The sequence below is a fragment of the Heteronotia binoei genome, chromosome 18 (genome assembly GCF_032191835.1).
Source record: "Heteronotia binoei isolate CCM8104 ecotype False Entrance Well chromosome 18, APGP_CSIRO_Hbin_v1, whole genome shotgun sequence".
NCBI classification, from domain to species: Eukaryota; Metazoa; Chordata; class Lepidosauria; order Squamata; family Gekkonidae; genus Heteronotia; species Heteronotia binoei.
In genome coordinates, this window is record NC_083240.1 from 25,664,012 (window position 1) to 25,684,635 (window position 20,624).

The 20,624-nt window shown below is 43.6% G+C and overlaps 1 protein-coding gene across 3 annotated transcripts in view; it reads left to right on the forward strand.

Annotated features, from left to right (window-relative positions):
• The window catches only part of TPST1 (tyrosylprotein sulfotransferase 1), a 28,010-nt gene extending 7,807 nt beyond the window's left edge, over positions 1-20,203 (forward strand). Inside the window, exons 2-6 of one of the 3 annotated variants that reach the window (XM_060258738.1) lie at positions 9,715-10,666; positions 14,955-15,153; positions 17,001-17,051; positions 17,759-17,824; positions 20,158-20,190. In XM_060258738.1, the coding sequence (XP_060114721.1) occupies positions 9,822-10,666; positions 14,955-15,153; positions 17,001-17,051; positions 17,759-17,803 (1,140 nt within the window). In that variant the 5' untranslated portion in view covers positions 9,715-9,821 and the 3' untranslated portion in view covers positions 17,804-17,824; positions 20,158-20,190. Of the gene's footprint in view, positions 1-9,712; positions 10,667-14,954; positions 15,154-17,000; positions 17,052-17,758; positions 17,825-20,155 lie in introns of those variants that run through there. The other 2 variants (XM_060258739.1, XM_060258740.1) reach the window with 2 other exon arrangements.
• Positions 20,204-20,624: the final 421 nt, after the last annotated feature.

The window sequence follows — 20,624 nt, forward strand, 5'->3', positions numbered from 1 at the left end:
GGACTTTTCTGAGCACCTGCAATGGGGTTTGAGATTCTGTTCCTCTCAGATGACAAGTCCTTCCCTTAGCAATTCCATTCAGAAGACAAAAACGTAGAGGAGGCATCTGTTATGTATTTATGTTATCTGTAGTCCACCTTTCTCACTGGGACTCGTGGCGGATTACACAGAGTTGATAGAGTCAACAAGATGGGGCATTCGAGAAACGAAATAAGATTTGGGTTGTAGAACCACCCAGAAATCTTAAAAACAAAACTTAAGTAAAGCATAAGTGTCTGGCCCCAGGATGGCTTAGCTGTCACCAGGGGAAGGGACTTCTCAGTTGTGGCTCCTACCCTGTGGAATGCACTCTCGGATGACACCTGCACGCTACCGGATTTGCTAAGTTTCCACAGAGCATGCAAGGCTGAATTGTTTCGGTTGGAGTGGACTTGGAGGGTAACCACATGTTTGGGCTGTTTTATTAGTGGTACGGTTATAGCTGCATACTACAATGATGCAGTATTTTACTGTCAATATTTTATATTATTTGTTTTATGTTTTACCTTATTGGTTGTAATGTTGTAAGTCGCTGCGAGACCCTTTGGGTAAGCGGCGACTACAAAAATTGAGTAAATAAATAAACTCGGCACATTAAATGATGGCAAATTTCACCACAAGATCCACCCCACAGCGAACTGTACATAGTAGGGCAGACCACAGTCCCCAGTAATTTATCCAAATTGTTTTGGGAAGCCTGTTGTGCAGTGCTACCTCTTTGCCTGTGTAGAAAAGCCCTCTTGAATAATTCAGTTTTGCGTAGTTTGTGGGAGGCGGGCTGTTTCACAAGGCCTTCACGACCTCCCCAGGCAGGCTGTTTCACAAGATGAGGGCCACAGTGGGAAAGGCCTGTGTATGATTAATTAATCTGTGTAAGATGAATGGCACCTCCATGTTTGGAGGCAATCTACCTTTGAATATCCAAGGACAAGCAGCAGGGGAAGTTGAAGGCTTCGCTACTTCCCCCTTCCATGTAAGGATGTGTTTGGGGAAGGTCAAAAGCTTGCGTTGCGTGTTACTCTGATAGCAACCACATTGCTCTCTTTGGGCTGTTCGGGGAATTTCCAGAGGGATCTGGCTGTCTGATGCTGGAGGTGCAAATCTGGACAAGACAGATCTTTTGACCCAGCGGTGTTGTTCTTATGTTTGCTGTGAAATTCAGTGGAGACTTTCTCTAAGCAGTATAAACAATTACTGCTCTGGGCCGAGGCACCCGGTCTCTTGGGGATGGATTGGCAGTGCTTTTCTTATTTGGGGGAGGGGGCCAGGCTTTTGTTGACTTTCTCCATCTGTGGAAATTGGCCTTTTGACCCCAATGCCTGGCAGTTGACTCCACTCCGCAAGGGAGATTCTCCCCCTCCCCTCCCCTATGTCCTTCTGGCAAAAGCACTGCGCTAGCTCAGCAGCACCGGACTGTGAGCGGGGAGTTCCCTGGCTCACATCACACCATGGCTAGTCTTTCTCTCATATTGGCCCTCTCCCCGTCTGCAGGTGGCTTGCTTTACAGGGCTGTTGGAAGGATTCAAGAAGGCATTTGTGAGATGCTTTCCACATTCACAGTGGCATTTCAGCACAAAGTATCTTCTGCATTTGGAGGCGAGACAGAACTTGAAAGAAATCAAGTGGCTAGCCCTCATGGCTGTGATGATATGCTTGATAGCGGGTAAGCCGGGTGAAATTCCGGAAGATGCAGGGATGCCCAAAGGAGGCATCTTATGATCTGAGGCAGGAATCCTACACTTTCCATAGTGCACTTCCTCTGCCAGCTGCATTCTGAGGGATCAGTGGTAAAGGCACCGACTTGGCCTGTAGATGGGGTTGGGTTCTGTCCCCGGCAGCTCCAGTTAGACTGCTGGGTAGCAGTTTTGGGGAAGACCTTTTCTTGTCTGAGACTTCAGAGAGCTGCTGCCATTCAGAGGAAACCAGGCTGAGTTCTGTGAAGCTGTGGGTCTGATTCCTAGAAGGCAAGTTTACATGTTCCCTATAACCTAAGAATCCTGCTGGAATGCACCAAAAGTCCACGCACCCTTGCATCTTGTTTCTAACAATGGGTAGTCGTGCCATGAACAGCTTCATTCTAATGTGCTGTGTGCCTTTAGGAGAGTTTTAGACAGGGCTTTTTTTTGTAAGGGAAAGCCCAGCAGGAACTCATTTGCATATAAGGCCACTCCCCTGATGCCACCATTCTCTCACACAGGGCTTTTTTGTATGGAAAGCCCAGCAGACACTCATTTGCATATTAGGCCACTCCCTCATGTGCAAAGCCAGCTAGTGCTGTGTTCCTGCTCAAAAAAAGCCCTGCTTTGCCAGAGTTCTACTGCAGGAAGGCCTTGGAGAGCTGCTACTGAGAGCTGCTACTGAGGTCTGAATAGAGAGGCCTGGCCTTTAGGAATGGATTGTGTACTCAGAACTTGGCTTTGCTGATAGGATTTTTTTAAAAAACGGAGGGAGATGATTCACTCTTAGAAAACGGCTCTCAAGGTCACTTTTGTTTCTAAAGCAACACCTATTTGGAAGTTTTGTGTCATGCTTTACTCAGGCATGCACGCCTTCTAGGAAAACGAATGGATTTTGACCGACACCTATCAGTAGATCTTGAAACGCATTTGGCACTGCAGAAGCCGCAGCAAATGTTGGCTTTCCCCCTGACTTTGTGGGCAAGCTTGTCAGAGAGTCTCTGGACAGTTGTGAAGCAGCCCCAGGAAATTCCTATTTGTGCACTATAGGTGGTTTTATCCTGTACATTTCTAATTTGTGGTTGTTGCTGCTGGTAAGTTGGAGACCTGGCATAGGAGAGCTGTATTCACTGAACTCAGCCCTCCACTTGGAACCAGATACACTGTGCTGTAGTTTGTTTTGGTTCTAGTCACAAACCACAGCAGAATAAAATGTTTTAGTGCCTTGAAATGAGGGACTGGTTATTGGAATTACAGTTTACATTTAAAAAAATCTACTAACTTGCTTGCGTTGTCTCCTGGTTGTAGATTTTGTCTTTAACTTGGTCATTGGGTTAATTTCTTTGTTTTGGGTTCTCAGCTACCATTTGAGACAACTCAGTTTAGAGTTGGTGGAATGTTTTGAAACTGTTTTCTTTTCTCAGCCTTTAATCTTGTGACATTGTTATGGGCAGGCAGAAATACTAGTAGATTAAATTCTGCTACATTCCTTTAGTCTGATCTCTGAGCTCTCTATTTGGTTTTTGTTCTATCTGGTTTTTGTTTTAGAATATAATGTTTTAGTGTAAAATGAGGGGTTGGTTATTGGAATTTTGCCTTACAGTTTTTAAAATCTCCTGAATTGCCAGCATTGTCTCCTGGCTGTAGATTTTGTCTTTAACTTGGTTTGTTGAGTCAATCTCTTTGTTTCAGGTTCTCCCTATCATTAAACAAAATCAGTTTAGAGTCAATGTAGTGTTTTGTAACTAATTGCAGAGGGAAATTCTTTTCCCGGCCTTTAATCGTCTATCATTGTTATGGGTAGCCAGAGAAAATTAGTATGTTAGATTCTGCTAGGTCTTTTTAGTTTTGATCTCGGATGAATAACGTGTGTTGAGACTGGGGGTGGGGGTGGGGGTTGTGTGTAACGGTGTTTTTAGATCCATTTGAACTTTGCAAATGAGGATCTTGTCACGGGACCAGAGCACCCACACAATGCCATACAGTTGCCACAGGGAAAGCCAACTAACTGGGAATGAAGGAGGCAGCCCTGGCTACTTAGCCTGTATGTTGGTGTGACGATCCTTGTATAAAATAAGCAAAAAAAAAGACTGATTAAGCTGAGAACATTTCTTTTTTTTTTTAAAACAATTTTATTTAGTAACATGTGGTAACAATATCTATTTTTGTATCATTAATAACTTCTTTTTGTTTATCCCATATATTACTTTCTAACCACCCCTCCCCCCGTTACTTGACCCCCGCCGGTGTTATTTACTTAATATACTAATATTTAAAAGTACCCTTAACTAATACAAACAAAAATTTATATTCTTCTTTCTTCTAATACTTAATCATTGTCAAAAATTGTCCAATGTCCTTTTATTTTCCACTCTTTTTCTACATATCTTTTAAACTTTTTCCACTCCATCTTAAAGTTTTCTAAGTCATAGTCTCTTAAAGTTCTTGTTAATTTGTCCATTTCACTCCATGTCATAACTTTTACAGTCCAATCCCATTTCTCTGGTATTTTTTCTTGCTTCCACAACTGCGCATAGAATGTCCTAGCAGCTGAAAGCAAGTACCAAATTATAGTTCTGTCTTCTTTTGGAAATTTTTCCATTTGTAATCCCAACAGAAAAGTCTCTGCAACTTTCTTAAATTCGTATCCCAAGATCCTAGAAATTTCTTGTTGAATCATCTGCCAATACTTTTTTGCTCTTTCACAAGTCCACCACATATGGTAGAAAGAACCTTCATGTTTTTACACTTCTAACATCTATCTGGCATCTTATTGTTCATCTTTGCCAACTTTTGAGGAGTCATATACCATCTATACATCATTTTAAAACATTTCTCTTTAATACTGTGACATGTCAAAAGCTTAATAGAATTCTTCCACAAGTATCCCAAGTTTCCATCTGTATTTCTTTATTTACATTAATTGCCCACTTAATCATTTGAGACTTCACTACTTCATCTTCCGTAGACCATTTTAAAAGCAATTTATATAATTTTGAAATTAATTTTTCATTATCTCCAAGCAGAACTTTTTCTATTTCTGTTTGCTCTTTTCTTATTCCTTCAGTTTTAATATCATTTTCCACCAAGCTCTTTATTTGCTGCATTTGGAACCAATCATATTTATTATTCAACTCTTCAGCATTTTTCAATTCTATTTTGCCCCTTTGTATTTTTAATAGTTGATTATATGACAACCACTTTTTTTCACCCATCTCAGCTATTATTTTTATTACTTCTGCTGGCACTATCCATAATGGCTTTCTTTCATCTCCATATTTCTTATATTTCATCCACGTATTTAACCAATTGTTTCTTATATAATGGTGAGAAAAAAACCCCCATCCTTTCCCCCCCATAATACATATAAGCGTGCCGGCCGAATTTACTTCCATAACCTTCCAGCACTAAGAGTTTTGTATTTAATAGCGTCACCCATTCTTTTATCCACACTAAACAAACTGCTTCATGATATAATTTTAAATCTGGTAGTTGAAATCCTCCTCTCTCTTTTGCATCTATTAAGATTTTCATTTTAATCCTTGGTTTCTTCCCAGCCCACACAAACTCTGAGATTTTTCTTTGCCATCTATTAAATTGTTTACTATCTTTCACAATCGGAATAGTTTGAAACAGATACATTATTCTTGGCAGAATATTCATTTCAATTGCAGCTATTCTGCCCAGCAATGACAAATTAAGTTTATTCCATTTTATCATATCTTCATCCATTTTATGCCATAGCTTCTCATAATTGTTTTTAAACAAATCAATATTCTTCATTGTTATCTCCACACCCAAATATTTTACCTTAGAGGTAACTTCACAACCCGTTAGTTTCTGCAGTTCCTTTTGTTTATTTACTTGCATATTTTTACATAAAAGTTTTGACTTTTCTTTATTAATATAAAGTCCCGCCAGTTCTCCATATTCTTGTATTTTAGCTAACAACAAAGGTGTTACTTGTATGGGGTTTTCATTTATAAACATATCATCTGCAAATGCTCTATATTTATAAGTAAATCCTTTTACTTTTAATCCTTTTATTTCTTTGTCTTCTTGAATTTGCATCAGTAAAATTTCAAGAGTCATTATAAACAACAGTGGGGAAAGCGGACAACCTTGTCTTGTGCCTTTGCTAATTATCATATCTTCTGCAAGATCTGCATTTATGCCCCACAACATGTCAATTCTAGAAAAAGTATTATGTCTTGCTGAAAAAAAGGTATAGTCCTGCACTTCAGGGTTGAATTTCCTCCATATATCTTCCAGATTTTCTTGTTTGACCAATTAAAAAAAAGACTTTGGCAATTTTCCTTCATTATTTTTTTCCCCAGACCCATCCAGTGTGTTTTTAATTGTTCCATTAAAGTCCCCCATTATCAAAACTTGATCATATGTCACTTCATCAAATTGTTGTATAATGTCTTTGAAAAAAGCATCTTTTGCTCCATTTGGTGAATACAATCCCAATAACAACTTTTTTTGCATTTAATATTATTTCTACTGCTACAAATCTTCCATTTTTATCTTTAAACACTAATTTCGGATCCAATTCTTGTTTAATATAAAAGATCACGCCCCTTTTCTTCTGTTCAGACAATGAATGAAATTCTAATCCCAATTGCTTAGTCCATAAAAATTTGTAATCCTTTTGTTTAATATGTACTTCTTGTAAACAAACTATATTACAATTTTGCTTTTTAATCCAATGAAATGTTGCCTCTCTTTTTTGTGGTGAATTTAGTCCATTTACATTCCAAGATAATAATTTGTAATCCGTCATGGTGCAAATTCTTTATGTTCTTCATAAAATCTACGCAGTTCCTGTGTGTTTGTAATTGTGATCCTTTTTCCTTGAAGTTCAAAGCTCAAACCTTCAGGTATTATCCATCTATACCTCATTTCATTGTCCCGTAATTTTTCTTTCAATTTCTTATATGCTCTTCTGTCATTTATCACTTGTTTTGGCAACTCCTTCATAATTCTTACTCTGCTGCCTCCCACTATCAATGTCTTTTCAAAGTTTTTATTCATGATTTTTCCCACCATTTCTTTTGTCATATATCTTATAACCACATCTCTTCGTAGATTATTTTTTTGGCATATAGTGAGTTCACTCTGTACATATAGTCATACATGTTTCTAGTCCCTTCAGGATCTTCCTCCAGAAATTCTGCAATTATATTTATTATATATTCTTTCAAATCAGTTTCTTCATCCTCAGGTACTCCTCTCAGACGTATCTTGGTCTCCATCAATTTGCAGTCATGAATTGCTACTTTTTCTTGTATTTTTAACAAGGTGGAGTCATGTACTTTCACTCTCCCTTCCACCTCCTGCACTTTCTTTGATGTTACCACAGTCTCATTTCTAAGATCCTCTATATCTTTTTTTAGCTCTTCAGTGTCTTTTCTAATTTTTTTTTTTGGAAGCAGTTATCATCTCCTTCATCCCTTTCATTATCCTGGCTTCCATTGCATCTAGTTGGTCCTGCATTTTCTGCAGTGAAGCAGTCCTTGCCTGGGTTTGCTTGTGGTCTGACATGTAAAAACACCGAAAATTTTGACCTCACCAAATTAAATTTCAACTATCAGATTTTAAAAAGTGAGGCTTGCTTTCTTCAATAAGAAATTTCACCGTCCTCAGAGCCTCCTGGGCTCAGATATTAATTTTTAAAGTTTTTATTTTTTCCAAAATGGTGGCCATGACTTTCTGCCTCACTTTAAATTTTTTTTCCTTTTTCCTCTAGAGACTTCTAAAATAGTTATTAAGAATAATGTCCAATAGCATTTACCTTATAATCATCACCTCTGTCGGCTCCACCAATTTTTAATGTCCCAAACACTTTAAACGTTTATTTAAACTTTAGCCTCCTTGCAATGGCCACCGATGTTTTTCTATGATATTATAGTCCTAGAGTAGTCTGTCTGCTTCAATGACGTCCCTTTTCCCTCCAATACTTCCTGCTTTACTTGCCACCAAATCCCGTTTTCGCTGGTAGAGAGATCTCACGATACTTGATGTATTTCCTGTGTTGGCTGTGGGAGCTGCAATTCTATGACGATGGAGTTTTTTCTCAAAACTGCAAGTAGACCAAACAATAAATTCCTTTCCACCTTTTAGCACTGTCCTTTAAATTTTCAAAGTCCAAATTTCGCCCCTTCTCCCCTCCTTCTTCCAAGCTTTCTAGATTTCAATTTCCCACCTTCCCACCTTCTGATTTTATTTTGTTTAACTTTAATTAGTCCTGGAATGAAAGATAGCAATCTGTACCTTTTCTGTAGTTATCCAGATCAACACCGGTCTTGTGTAGCTTTAGATGTTTAGCAATATCAAAGAAGATTAGGATCCTGTCGAGCTTATGTCAAATAAATGACTCTGGAAACTTCTGTAGATGATGAAAATGCAACTCGTCTCCAGAGACCCCTCAAAGCCTCAAAGGAGTCCCCCCGGGACTCCCTTTTAGCCAAGGTAAATCTCCTCAAAGTTTTCTGTGCATATCTTGGACTAATCTCTGACTGAGAAAAGTAGGCAGTAGGTATTAGATTGCCTTCCACTACCACGAACAGAAGTTCCAGCCTGCTCCCCTTCTGAGAAGCAATTCAGCTTGGCATTTTCCAACCCCGGAAGTCCAGCTGAGAACATTTCTTCATGCAGAATTGATACACTTAACACAAGGTGAGATGACACCCTGGATAAGACCTCAAGTGCATCTCTCCCAGCTTCCAGTTTCAGTCATCAGACACATCTCCCAGGAAGCCCCTAAGCAGGGCAGGAAGACAACAGCTCTCTCCTGTTGTTTGCTTCCAGCGAGTGATATTCAGAGATATACTGTCTCTGGCTATGGAGGCTTTATTTAATGTGGCATCCCAGTGCTGCCTCTTTCCAGAGTATTTCCCTACAGCAAGCAAGCGGCTCAATGTGATTCTAGCTTTTGGTTGGCGAGCCCCTTAACAGGTCAGTGTCTTTGCCTGGCTCAAATCAAGCCCCTATGGTTGGTTTCTGAATGGAGCAGATGAAACCGTCCGTCTCTGGTCAGTAGTTGGAAGCTGGAGCAAAGAAACTCTGCCATGGCTTAAGTTGTCAGAAGTTTCCAAACATTCCAGCTTGGTGTAGAGTGGTTTAGGGTGTCTTGGATCTGGGAGAGTGAATCTTCACTCTGCCAAGCAGATGCTTGGTGATCTTGGGCCAGTCACAGACTTTTAGTTTAACCTATGAGTGAATGATGTACCCCATTCTGATCTTCTTGGCAGAAGGGCAGGATAGAAAAATGAGCCAGATAAATACATACATCAGTGGTCCCCAGTGTTTTTGAGCCTGCAGGCACCTTTGGAATTCTGGAACAGGGTGGTGGGTGTGACCACAAAATGGCTGCTGTAGGAGGTGGTGGCAGCCATGCAGAGGAAACAGAAATGCAGGAGAGAAGAGGGACGGTTTTAAAAAAATACACTTGGAAAGAGGAGTGGGAGAATAAAACCGACAGTGTAGTGCTGGCTGCCCCACTCCTCCACTTGCAGCTGCTGGAATGGCCTTGGATCAGCCATAGCTTTCGTAGATGTCCTTGAAAGGGCAGCTGCTGTAAAAGCTTTCTTAGCCCCACCTACCTCACAGGGTGTCTGTTGTGTGTGTGTGTGGGGGGGGTAAGGTAAAGGAGATTCTGACTGCTCTGAGATTCAGAGCATAGGGCAGGATATAAATCTAATATCTTCTTTTTCTTAAACAACATTATTTTAATGTACCCAGCCGATTGGATCTCCAGTGGCCAATCAGAAGCCCTGCTGGGCAAAGCCTTCACCCACTTTCTAAAATCATTTGGTGGGCACTGGCACCATGGCACCCCTGGGCACCATGTGGGCACCCCTGAAACGTATTGCAATATATTTGGTATTGATGTCCTTAAGTACCCAGTTATTTCCTATCTGATTTGTTGCTCAAGGGTAAATAAGTTAATTTGTAATTGTCCAGAGGTGACTTAATTTTCCTCCCTCTCCTCCAGTAGGTCTGGATCTTTCTGGACCAGGCTCTCCATGGCATGAAGCGTCAGTACCGATACGGGTGGGGTGATTTGCTTTTTGTCTGGTGAGACGGTAACGTAACCAAAAAATGGTTGGGAAACTCAAGCAGAATTTGTTGCTGGCATGTTTAGTCATCAGTTCAGTGACCGTCTTCTATTTGGGGCAACACGCCATGGAGTGCCACCACCGGATCGAGGAACGAAGTCAGCCAGCTCGACTGGAGTACTTGAGGGCCACGTCCCAATCTGGCCTGAGTTTGAAAGAAAATGCTACCTTTGCTTATCACAAAGACATGCCTTTAATATTTATTGGTGGGGTGCCCCGAAGCGGCACCACCTTGATGCGGGCAATGCTGGACGCCCATCCGGACATTCGCTGCGGGGAAGAAACCAGGGTGATTCCTCGAATCCTGGCGGTCAAACAGATGTGGGCTCGGTCGAGCAAGGAAAAGATCCGTCTGGACGAGGCTGGCGTGACGGATGAGGTTTTAGACTCGGCCATGCAGGCCTTCTTGCTGGAAATTATCGTGAAGCACGGGGAGCCGGCTCCTTACCTGTGCAACAAGGACCCCTTTGCTCTCAAGTCCTTAACTTATCTGGCTCACATTTTCCCCAATGCCAAGTTTCTTTTGATGGTACGGGACGGCCGGGCGTCTGTCCACTCCATGATCTCTAGGAAAGTCACCATAGCTGGCTTTGACCTTAACAGCTACAGGGACTGCTTGACTAAGTGGAATCGAGCTATCGAGACCATGTACAACCAGTGTGTGGAGGCCGGATCAGACCGCTGCATGATGGTTCATTATGAACAGCTTGTCTTGCACCCGGAGAGGTGGATGCGGACTCTACTGAAGTTCCTTCGCATTCCGTGGAATCCTGCTGTTCTCCATCACGAAGAGATGATTGGGAAGGCTGGTGGTGTGTCTCTCTCCAAGTGAGTAGACTTTTATTTTGTGTGGGTGTGGGGGGAAACTAAAGGGAAATCCTGAGATCCTTATGGTAACCAATATAACGCAGTGGATGGACACTCTCCCAATTAGTCAGCTAGAAGAACTCCTAAACTGCAGGCAATTAAAGAACTGAAGACTTCTCCTGTGACTCAAAACTGAGGAAGCTGCCTACTGCATCTCTGTATGCTTACTGTTCTAGCCTTTCCTTCTTAGCAGCCTCCATTACAGGAGGCTAGTTCTACTGCATCTCCACATTGGCTGTGATTGGGCTGCTCGGTTATGCCCAGTGCCGAGGTAGATGTGTCCTTTTGTGCCTCTACATGAGTAGCTGCTTGGTGACTCATACAGAAACACAAAGGGTGGGCTATTGTGTCTTCCTCTATAAAGCAGATCTATTTGAGTGTAGCAGTAAAGAGTAATTCGAGTTTCTGTAGTTTCAGAAATGCTGCTTTAGTGTTTAACGATTGTGTAGGATTACACATTTCTGAACAAGGTTTATTATAATCAATTATAACATCCCCCCTCCCCTTGTTCATGAACAGTATTACTTTTGGTTATTAATCTTTGGATGGAAACTTGATGCGCTTTAGAGAGAGCTCCAAAGAACTGCCAAGTTCTGATAGATTGGAGACAGATCTGAATAGCTGCTAGCGAACATGACAGAGACAGCTCTGTTCCTTTTGCAAAGATGGGCTTGCTGTTGCCACTGCATCTTCTTACTGCTGGAGATCTTTCTTTTTGCACCGAGCAGAGTCTAAATGGCCCTGACCCTCATCAGATCTTGGAAGCTAAGCAGGGTCGTCCTTGGTTAGTCTTTGGAAGAGAGCCCACCAAGGAAGTCCAGGGTTGCTATGCAGAGGCGGGCAATGGCAAACCACCTCTGAACACCTCTTGCCTTGAAATCCCCATGAAGTTGCTGTGAGTCAGCTCTGACTTGATGGGGAAACACCCCCCCCCCCACCTCCAAAATGGTCTAAATGAATTGATGCTGCAATCCCAGACAGAGTTGCATCATTCTAAGCCTGAGTTAGAGCATAACTCTGTTTCAGACTGCACTATGAGCCTGCATAATACTTCCTTTATTCCCTTTTAAGATTGTTGCAAACTGCTGTATGTCAGAATTTTCCATCTTGCCTTTAACTATTTCTGGGGGCTGGGTGTTTTAACATCTGGCCTGAGGAAGAGTTCTGTTAAACTATAAAGCTGCTTTTTTTGGGGTGTGTGTGTGTGTTAACTTTGTAACTTGGTACTGATCATGGCTCTCCTGGTTCTGCGTCAGATTGGCCCCTCTCCTGGCAGGGCAGCTTGTCTTTTGCTGACTTCAGCTGTTCTGCATGCTGGTTGTGCTACGTGGGGGAACGGGACAGGATCCAGGCAGGAAGACGGCGCCTGCTCCCTTCCCTCCTCCTCATTCCATCCAGTCAATCACTTCCCCTCTTATGAAACTGTTTGAAAATTAAAAGATGCTCACGCGGCAGTTTGCTGTTTATTTGGGTCTCTAGAAACGGAGCAGATCTCGTTAGCCTGGGGCCGTGGGGTGCTCGAAATTGCAACTGTCCTTCTGTTGCATAACCACCCGGTAGTCCGCTGAGTGTTTGGGGGTTCTCTTTTCCCCCTTCTCTGCTGCTTCTCGACGATGTGGTTTTAACCTAACGTGTCCAAAGGGAGGCAGTGAGCCAAGGCTTTGGCAAGGTGCTCAGAGCAGCACGAGACCGTCCGTGGCTTGAAGTCACTGCCAGCGTGGCTGTCACGATGGAAGACTTGAAGGAGACGGCCAAGCCGCAAGGAGGGTTCGCGGTGCCCTGGCACTGGCCTCCCCCTTCACTGGAAACAGCTGTGTGGCTGCTGCAGCCCGCAAAGAAATGTCATCAACCCCCACCCCCGTCCAGTCTTTGAGCCAGGTTTCTCTCTTCCTTTGCAGAGCCCGCAGCTCTGACGGAACTCAGGATGGTCTGTTCTGTGTGGGGTTTCTCTGCAGTCCCACTCACCCCCATTTAAACAACCCCCCTTTTTGCATCTCAGAGACAAGAAAGGCTGAGGGAAAGCTGAGCTCTTGGAGTCTGGTTGGCCCTTTCTGCAAGACATTTATTTTATTATTTTTAGTTAATGCATTCGGACCCTGCCTTTCTCTCCGAGGGGGACCCAAAGCAACTCACGTCATTCTCTTCTCCATTTTGGCCCTGCGAGGTGAGCTAGGCTGAGAGAGTATGACTAGCCCAAAGTCACCCAGTGAGCTTCCACGGCACAGAGAGGGATTCGAATCTGGGCCTCCCAAATATTAATCAGACACTCTTAACCATGATGCCACGATGGTGCTGACTTGATGGTTTGTGTGTTAATCCAGTTTTCTCTTCACAACAACCCTGCGAGGTAGGCTTGACTAAAAGTTTGGAGACGTGACCCAGGGAGTTGTGTAAAAGAAAGCTCTCTGGGTTTATTTTTCTCAAGGAATGAGGTGTTGTCACTATTTGTCCTGGTGGGAGGATGTATTTACTTGAAAAATTTCTGTCCCACCTTGTTAGCTGGCTTGGTGACTCACATCGGGTACAAAGTTTCTACCCGATCTGAGTCACCAAGCCAGCTAACATTGGAAACAAAGGATATTAAACATCCACCATAAAGCCAAAACTCAAATACATGCAGAGATAGCAGTTGAAATGTTAAGCGTGGTCTGCCTGTTCCTGTGTTATTTTTAGCACTGCTGAGTGCAGGCAAACTCAGCCAGTATTTGGAGAAGTCCTACAGATAAGTTTCTTGTTTGAGTAGCACTTACTGGTTTCATACCAATTACTCTGGTGGTGCCTTTTACAGAAGTTTTTTTTTCTCTCCCCTTATTGAGATGTGTATTCAGTTTTCTAGTGTTTTCTGAACACATCAGTAATAGTGCAACAATAGTCCTCCCATCCAGGGGGCCAAACTAGCTGGACTTGTTTTTAAAGAATTGCATCTGAGTTCGCTGGACCCAGCTCTGGTTCCTTGCAGCTGCCGTGAATGCTTAAAGAAAACGAAGAGAGCATTTGCGCTTGCCCTGACCTAGATGGCCCAGGCTAGCCTGATCTCATTTATCAGATCTCAGAAGGTGCCCTGGTTAGTATTTGGATGGGAGGCCACCGAGGAATACCAGGATCATGAGCAGTACTCCCTCGAAGTACTGTGGAGTCTTGTAGGCGAAAATTCTTTGTGAGCTACTGGAATTAAAGTTGTGAGCTAAATTAGTTTGCTCTGGGGCCATTTTTCCTGAGCTAAGACAAAAATGTGGGGGCTGGAGGCTAAAAAACTGTGAGCTAGCTCACACTAGCTCATCTTAGGGGGAACACTGGTCAGGCAGTGGTAAAGCACCTCTGAACACCTCTTGCCTTGAAAACCTTCTGGGGGTCACTGAAGTCGGCTGAGACTCGATGGCACTTGGTGTGCCTTAAGTACTGTCAAGTTGCGTCTGGCTCATGGTGACCCTATGAATTAATGATCTCAAAAAAAAAAATCCTTTCATTAACATCCTTGCAAACTGAAGGTTCATGGTTTCCTTTATTGAATCAGTCCATCTCACCACCTTGGGTCTCCCTCTTTTCCTGCTGCCTTCAGCTTTTCCTTCCTTATTGTCTTTTCCAGTGACTCCCGTCTTCTCATAATGCAATGGCACTAAACGCACACACATCTGGGCTTGGGACACCACTGGGGGAGGAAAGCGACTGCTTGAATCCAAGCCTTTCTTCCCTGGTTGTGTGGCTGCACAGAACCCAAACTGGGTCTGAGGAATGCTTAAAAATAAGCATGTCTAGTTTGGCCTCCATCAACCCACTTAGAGCAAGACAGCATTCAGAAGGAACTTGAAGAAGGGTAACAGTAGAATTGCCCAGACTGGCCCAATCTTGTCAGATCTCAGAAGATAAGAAGCCTCAGGCTGGCTAGTATTTGGATGGGAGACCTGCAAGGAATACCAGGGTTGCTACGCAGAGGCAGGCAATGGCAAACTGCCTCTGAATGTCTCTTGCCTTGAAAACCCCTGTGGCTTGATGGCACTTTCCACTACCAACAATAGAAGCAGAGGGAAATGAGCGTGACAGAGAGTGTATAAACTTCTTTTGAAGTGTCGTTCTAGAACAGTTCCCTGTTTGCTCTTCAATTTCTTCTCTGTTTCTTGATGTGCAAATGTCACTTTTTCTTTTGCAGCAAGATCAAGGAAGTTTACCGTAAGTGCCTCTACGCTGAGTGAAGTAAGATCTCAGCAGCAATCTCTGTTTTCCCTGAAGATTTTCAATTCTTTCTTTCCAGAGTGGAAAGATCCACGGATCAAGTCATCAAGCCGGTCAATGTAGAAGCCTTGTCGAAGTGGGTCGGGAAAATCCCGGCTGACGTGCTTCAGGACATGCCCGTCATTGCACCAATGCTAGGGAAACTCGGCTACGACCCCTATGCCAACCCGCCGAATTACGGGAAGCCGGACCAGAAAGTTCTTGAAAATACCAGAAGGGTAAAGCAAAACAACAAAAAAAGGATTCTTGGTTTGGTCATTCAGATGCTGTATGTGCATGTGGTGCTTCATAAAGCACCACAAACAAAAGACAAGTCTCTGTCCCAAGGAGCATACTATCTACAGGGTGGCGGTGGGAAAGAGAAAACAGCGGGTGTGAGCTAAGAATTGATAAAAAGGGGTAAGATGACTCCAGAGCACCTCATTTCCCAGGGTGTGGGGTGGGAGCAGTTTTTCTTACTACGGGTTCCCAACAGCAACCCAGAATACCATTCATTCTGGGTACCAGATTCCAGATGACACAAGCTGGACTTGTACAACAGGAGTAAAGGAATGTCTTCCATAGCTTGCAAATGTAATTTACCACAATTCTACAAGCAACACCCCCCCCCCCCGTGGTGTATTGATACATTTTAAAATTTGCACATCCAAGGTGGCATACTGCAAATCTCTTAACATAATTCAGTAACATTGAGTCTGCACTTGGGCTTAAGATCATAAGGCGATCTTTGCTGGATCAGACCACAGTTCCCTCTCTAGTCCTTTACAAGCATCCCAGCAAGGATTATGCAGTCCTCTTAAATTAACCAGTGGACCAGTGTTAAGAGGTTGCCCCCCCGCCCTTCCAGGAGGAGCACCATCTGCCTCAAAATTCCTGTCTGTACCCTGTGAAGAAAAAGCTGTGGGGAGCCTTCTTCCCCCTCCATTGCTGGAAAGGGGCTCTGTCCAAAGTCTGATTGCCTGAGACAGCAGCCATGTGGTCACCATATTGTTCTTAATCTATTTTTTTTCAGTTGTCTTGGAGATAATTAGATTGAAAGCTGGGAAGGCCAAGGAGTAACAAACTCTTTTTAAAAAAGGACCCTCTGTGCTCCCTTGTTTCACAACATACTGAGAATTGTGGGTTGCTGGGGATTTAGTCCTTTATTTAAATATTTACACTGATTTCTCCCTGACAGAGGCCCAAAGCAGCTTTACGACATCATTCTCCCTTCTATTTTTATCCTCACGACAATCCTGTGAGGTAGGATATGCTGAGAGTGAGTGGGTTGCCTTTGTTCAGTCTGCAGGCTTCCACGGCGGAGTGGGGATCTGAATGTGGTTCTCCCAGAGGCTAGTCCCAACACTCTAAGCCAGGAGTCCCCACCTTTCCTGGTGCCAAAGGCTTTCAGAAAGTGGGAAGAGCTAGGCGTGGGATTGGCTGTGCAGATTAAAAGGCATTTTGCTAAACGCAGTTTTTGCTTGAACACTGAAGAGCTGCTTATTAGAACCTGGCTCCATGACATTTAGTGGCTGGCTCTACCTCCTGTGATTGTGCACGCCACCCTGTGCCAGAATTCCAAAAGTGCCCACAGGCTTAAAATGGTTGGGGACCCCACTTTAATGATATGCCATGCTGGCTCTCATGGGATAGTCCTGATTATTAATAAAAACGAACACCAAATCTTAAGCAGGATCCAAACCAAGAGGAGTCCTATGATGCAGGCAGCTGTTTCTGAAGGGATGTTTCACCTCCTGAGGTCTTCTGAAGAACCTCCGACTCCAGCTAGTGGGAGGAAAGCCAGGATTATTTTGCTTTGCGGGAAGATGGGAGTGGTCCCCCCGGTGCGCACAGGTGGCACATTGGGGATCACTGCCCTATACAGCTTGCAGTATTCTTCCTCATGTGCTCAGATCCAAGGGAGAAAACTTCCCGTGTGTCTCTACTGAAGCACTTGAATAAGCTTCAGTTGAGCCTATTGTATGAAGTGGCATCTGAACTGGAAAAAATCAATATAGAAACAAACAAGCAAGCATAAAAGTCACTGTTGTTTACAAGGCTGCTTTTCTTCTCCCCTCCCCCTCAGGTTTATAAAGGTGAATTCCAGCTTCCAGACTTCCTTAAAGAAATGCCACAGGTAAGGTTGGAATGTTCGTAACCTTGCTGCATTGGTCATTTTCATAATAACCAATCACTTCTGTGAGGCAACCTACCCATACCTAGGGAGGACCTAACCCGGCTAACTCTGTTTCCGGGTTCCCTTAAGGTCCTGCCAAGCCCAGCATGTGCTGAGAGTTCTGAGGTTGGAGCTCCCAACAATGAATTTGCTAAAATGGCTCCTGTAGCATCAAGAAGATGGGGCCAAAGGTGACCTTCCTTACCCAGATGTCAGAGAACACTGCCAGTGTGTGTGTGTGGGGGTGGGGGTGGGAATTGATGTTGTAAGCTCTACCTGTCTTAACCAGGGTGGATCACACTAGGCCGATCTCAGAAGTGAAGCGATGGTCAGCCTTGTTTAGTACTTGGATGGGAAACCACCAGGGAAGTCCGGGGTCACTAAGCAGAAGCAGGCAAAGGCAAACCCATCTCTGTTCGTCTCTTGCCTGGAAAACCCTATGGGGGTCACTTGGCAGCCCTTTCCACAAGCCCTGCCCATGTTATCGCTCCGTTGAGGTTTGTGGAGCTGTGAGAGCAGCCTTGGGGAAGAGTGTCTCCCACACCGCTGCGATCGTAGAAGGACTTGACCCTGAAAGGTACTTCTTCATGGGGGAGGGGGGAACCATGACAAATGCGCCAAGGAGAATCTTTGGTGCAGCGTGAGAAATGGCTTTGTTTTTGTTGCAGCCCATGAAGAGAGTAGAAAGGAGGTCTCGTGTCAAGATAAAATGAACAAGGAGCTCTCCAAGTAGAGTAGCTTGTGGTGTCTGTCTTGCATTTTCTACACACAAATCCCTTTTGGCTGCAGGCACCTGAGCTCCTTCTGATAACCTCTTTTGCGTGTGTGCAAGCCCATGTGCCCTCTAACGTATCAAGGGGGGTGTCTTGCTTGTTCTGTTATTTCTAAAAAATGCTTTGGGCAGCCTGTGTTTGTGGTCTGGCTGGTTGCGTGGAGCTAACTCCTGTATCCTTTAAGCTTGGTGCGCTGCTGCCCTTGGCGTACTGCTTGGCTCCAAAGTCTGCGTGCGCACCGCTCATGCTGATCAAGATGTGCTCTCGGTGCCCTGTGATGCCAGTATAGTTGTTGACCAGCTGGATCAGCTGTCAGGATGATCACAGACAAAGCAAGACATTGTGAAATTTTGTTATCTGAGCCAGTGTGAGATTTCTTTGAGTTTGTTTGTTTTTATAGATGAGCCAATGGCCTTCTATTTTGGATGGCTGTAAAAAGCACTGGATTGGATCCAGTAGTTCCTCTTTATAGCTGAAGAGCCCCCTCACTCATGCTGTTTGTCCATCAGGGTCCCTTATCCCTCAGAAGCAGCATTTAGTGGAGGCAGTGGGAGAACAGAGGCAGGAAGGTTTTGTTTTGCTGGTGGAAAATTCAGGTTGGATCCAACCTATTAGATAGACAACCCTAGACCAGGGGTGGCCAAACTGTGGCTTGGGAGCCACATGTGGCTCTTTCACACATGTTGTGTGGCTCTTGGAGCCCCTAGTCAGTTTGGAGAAGGCATTTGTCTCTGTAAATCACTTCTCCAAGCCAAGTCAGTCAGAAGCTTGGAGAATGCATTTAAAGTTAAAGTTGCTTTCATTCCACCTCCCCCCCGTTTCCTTCCTATCTTCCTTCCAGCTCTCAAATATCTGACCTTTATTCTATATGGATCTTATGTTAATGACGTTTGGCCACCCCTGCCCTAGACTGTCAGTTTCTTAGAGGAGAGGGGAACAAAACCTTCATGTTCAGAGGCAGCATGACTAGAGGTAAAACAGATGAGAACCTTCATGCCCTGCTGGAGGTCTTCCCAGAGACATCTGGCTGATCTCAGGTAAAAAAACCCACCCAGAATAGTGGTCTAGGTGGACCATTGGTCAGATGCAGCAAGGTAGTTCTCAATTCTGTTTAAAGGAACTTAAATATTTTCAAAACCTAAGCATCCCTTGCAAGTTGTTCAAGGGAGTATGAGAAAATTTGCATTCAAGACCTAATTCCTTTCTTAAAAATTCTCACCAGAACTATATGAACCATTCTAGATAAACTGAAGGGTAGGGGAGTTGCCCTGAACTCTTTATCATAGTTGATGAAAACCAGCACCCCCTGTTTAATCAATGAAAGGTTCATTTGATAGACTACTGATCAAACCGTACAGCTCCAATTTATGTTGCCTGTTTTCGATTCAAAGACTTGGACACTTTTAAAAGATGGACTATTTTTGGCAAACATTGCAAGAAAGGTAGATTCAGGTGGGCATGTTGGTCTGAAGCAGTGGGAAAAAGTTTGAGTCCAGTGCCACTTTAAGACCAACAAAATTTGATTCAAGGTATGAGCTTTCGTGTGCACGCACGCTTCTTCAGATATGATGAAATGGAATTTATCAGTCTATATGTATGTGTATGGTTGCTTCCAAAGAGGAGATGGATGGAATGTAATGTCACGGTCTTAATTAATTGCTCTCAACATCCCACAATTAAGGATACATCGATCTTCAATTTAGACATATTTATTTCCTTCAGTATGTCCCAAACAAATGGGTTCTTTTAAGCTAAGCTTGTTATTCCTGAATCTGATAAACATATTCATTATGTTGCTAGCTAATTTATTGCTCACCCTCTGCCTTATATGTATGGACTGGTAAATTCCATTTCGCTGTATCTGAGGAAGTCTGCGTGCACTCGAAAGCTCATGCCTGGAATAAAACTTTGTTGGTCTTAAAGATGCTTCTGGACTCAAACTTTGTTCTACTGCAAGAAAGAGTGGCTGCTGGTAGGTGAGATGAAAGGACAGAGGCCGTGGAGTTAAGGGCCTTATCAGATGTATGGCACAGATATGGAAGCAGTGGAGGTGGTTCGTAGTGTCTTGTCAGAGTCTGCACATATTTCTCCACCCACAGCCATTAGGACCAAAACCCCTCTTTAGTTTTTGAAAAAGAGAGAGCCAAAATGCTGAATTTTGCTCTGTGTTTCCCATACTAAAACTCTGTGAATGACACCCTCCTTCTGTTTTGTAATGGAAAGGAATTTATTTTATGGGGCAGCAAGTTTTACCTTTCACAAAAGCAATTTTTTTTTTGTTTCCCTTGGTAGAGCGATGCTGTGAAATAGAAGAGCTGTGAGAATTAATGTACTCAAATGGTAAGAGCATGAAACATCCCATCTTTCAATGCTTTCTTTGTTGCAGTAGCCTTTTAGTGACAGCTTCCATGAGCGTGTATATGTGTATTTACACTGCTTTGGAAATAATCCTCAGACTGGGGATGTGTTTAACTGCTGCCTGTTCTTCTGAATATTTAAGAAAACCGTGGCCACTGGCTGAATCTGCAAAAGACAGCCCTTCCCTCTTGCAAATAGGAATGTGCCCAAAGGTGCGTTTTGCTTTGGCCAGAGTCCAGCTGGACTTTGCTCAACCTCCAGAGTGCCAGGCCAGAGCATATTTCAGTCTGACAACTGCTGAGATTGCAATAAGGGGTGCTTGGACACCCATGGCTGAATCAAACTAGAATTGAACAATCTGCTAGGAAGGAGTTGTGTGAGACCCTTTCCCCCAGCCCCTGGG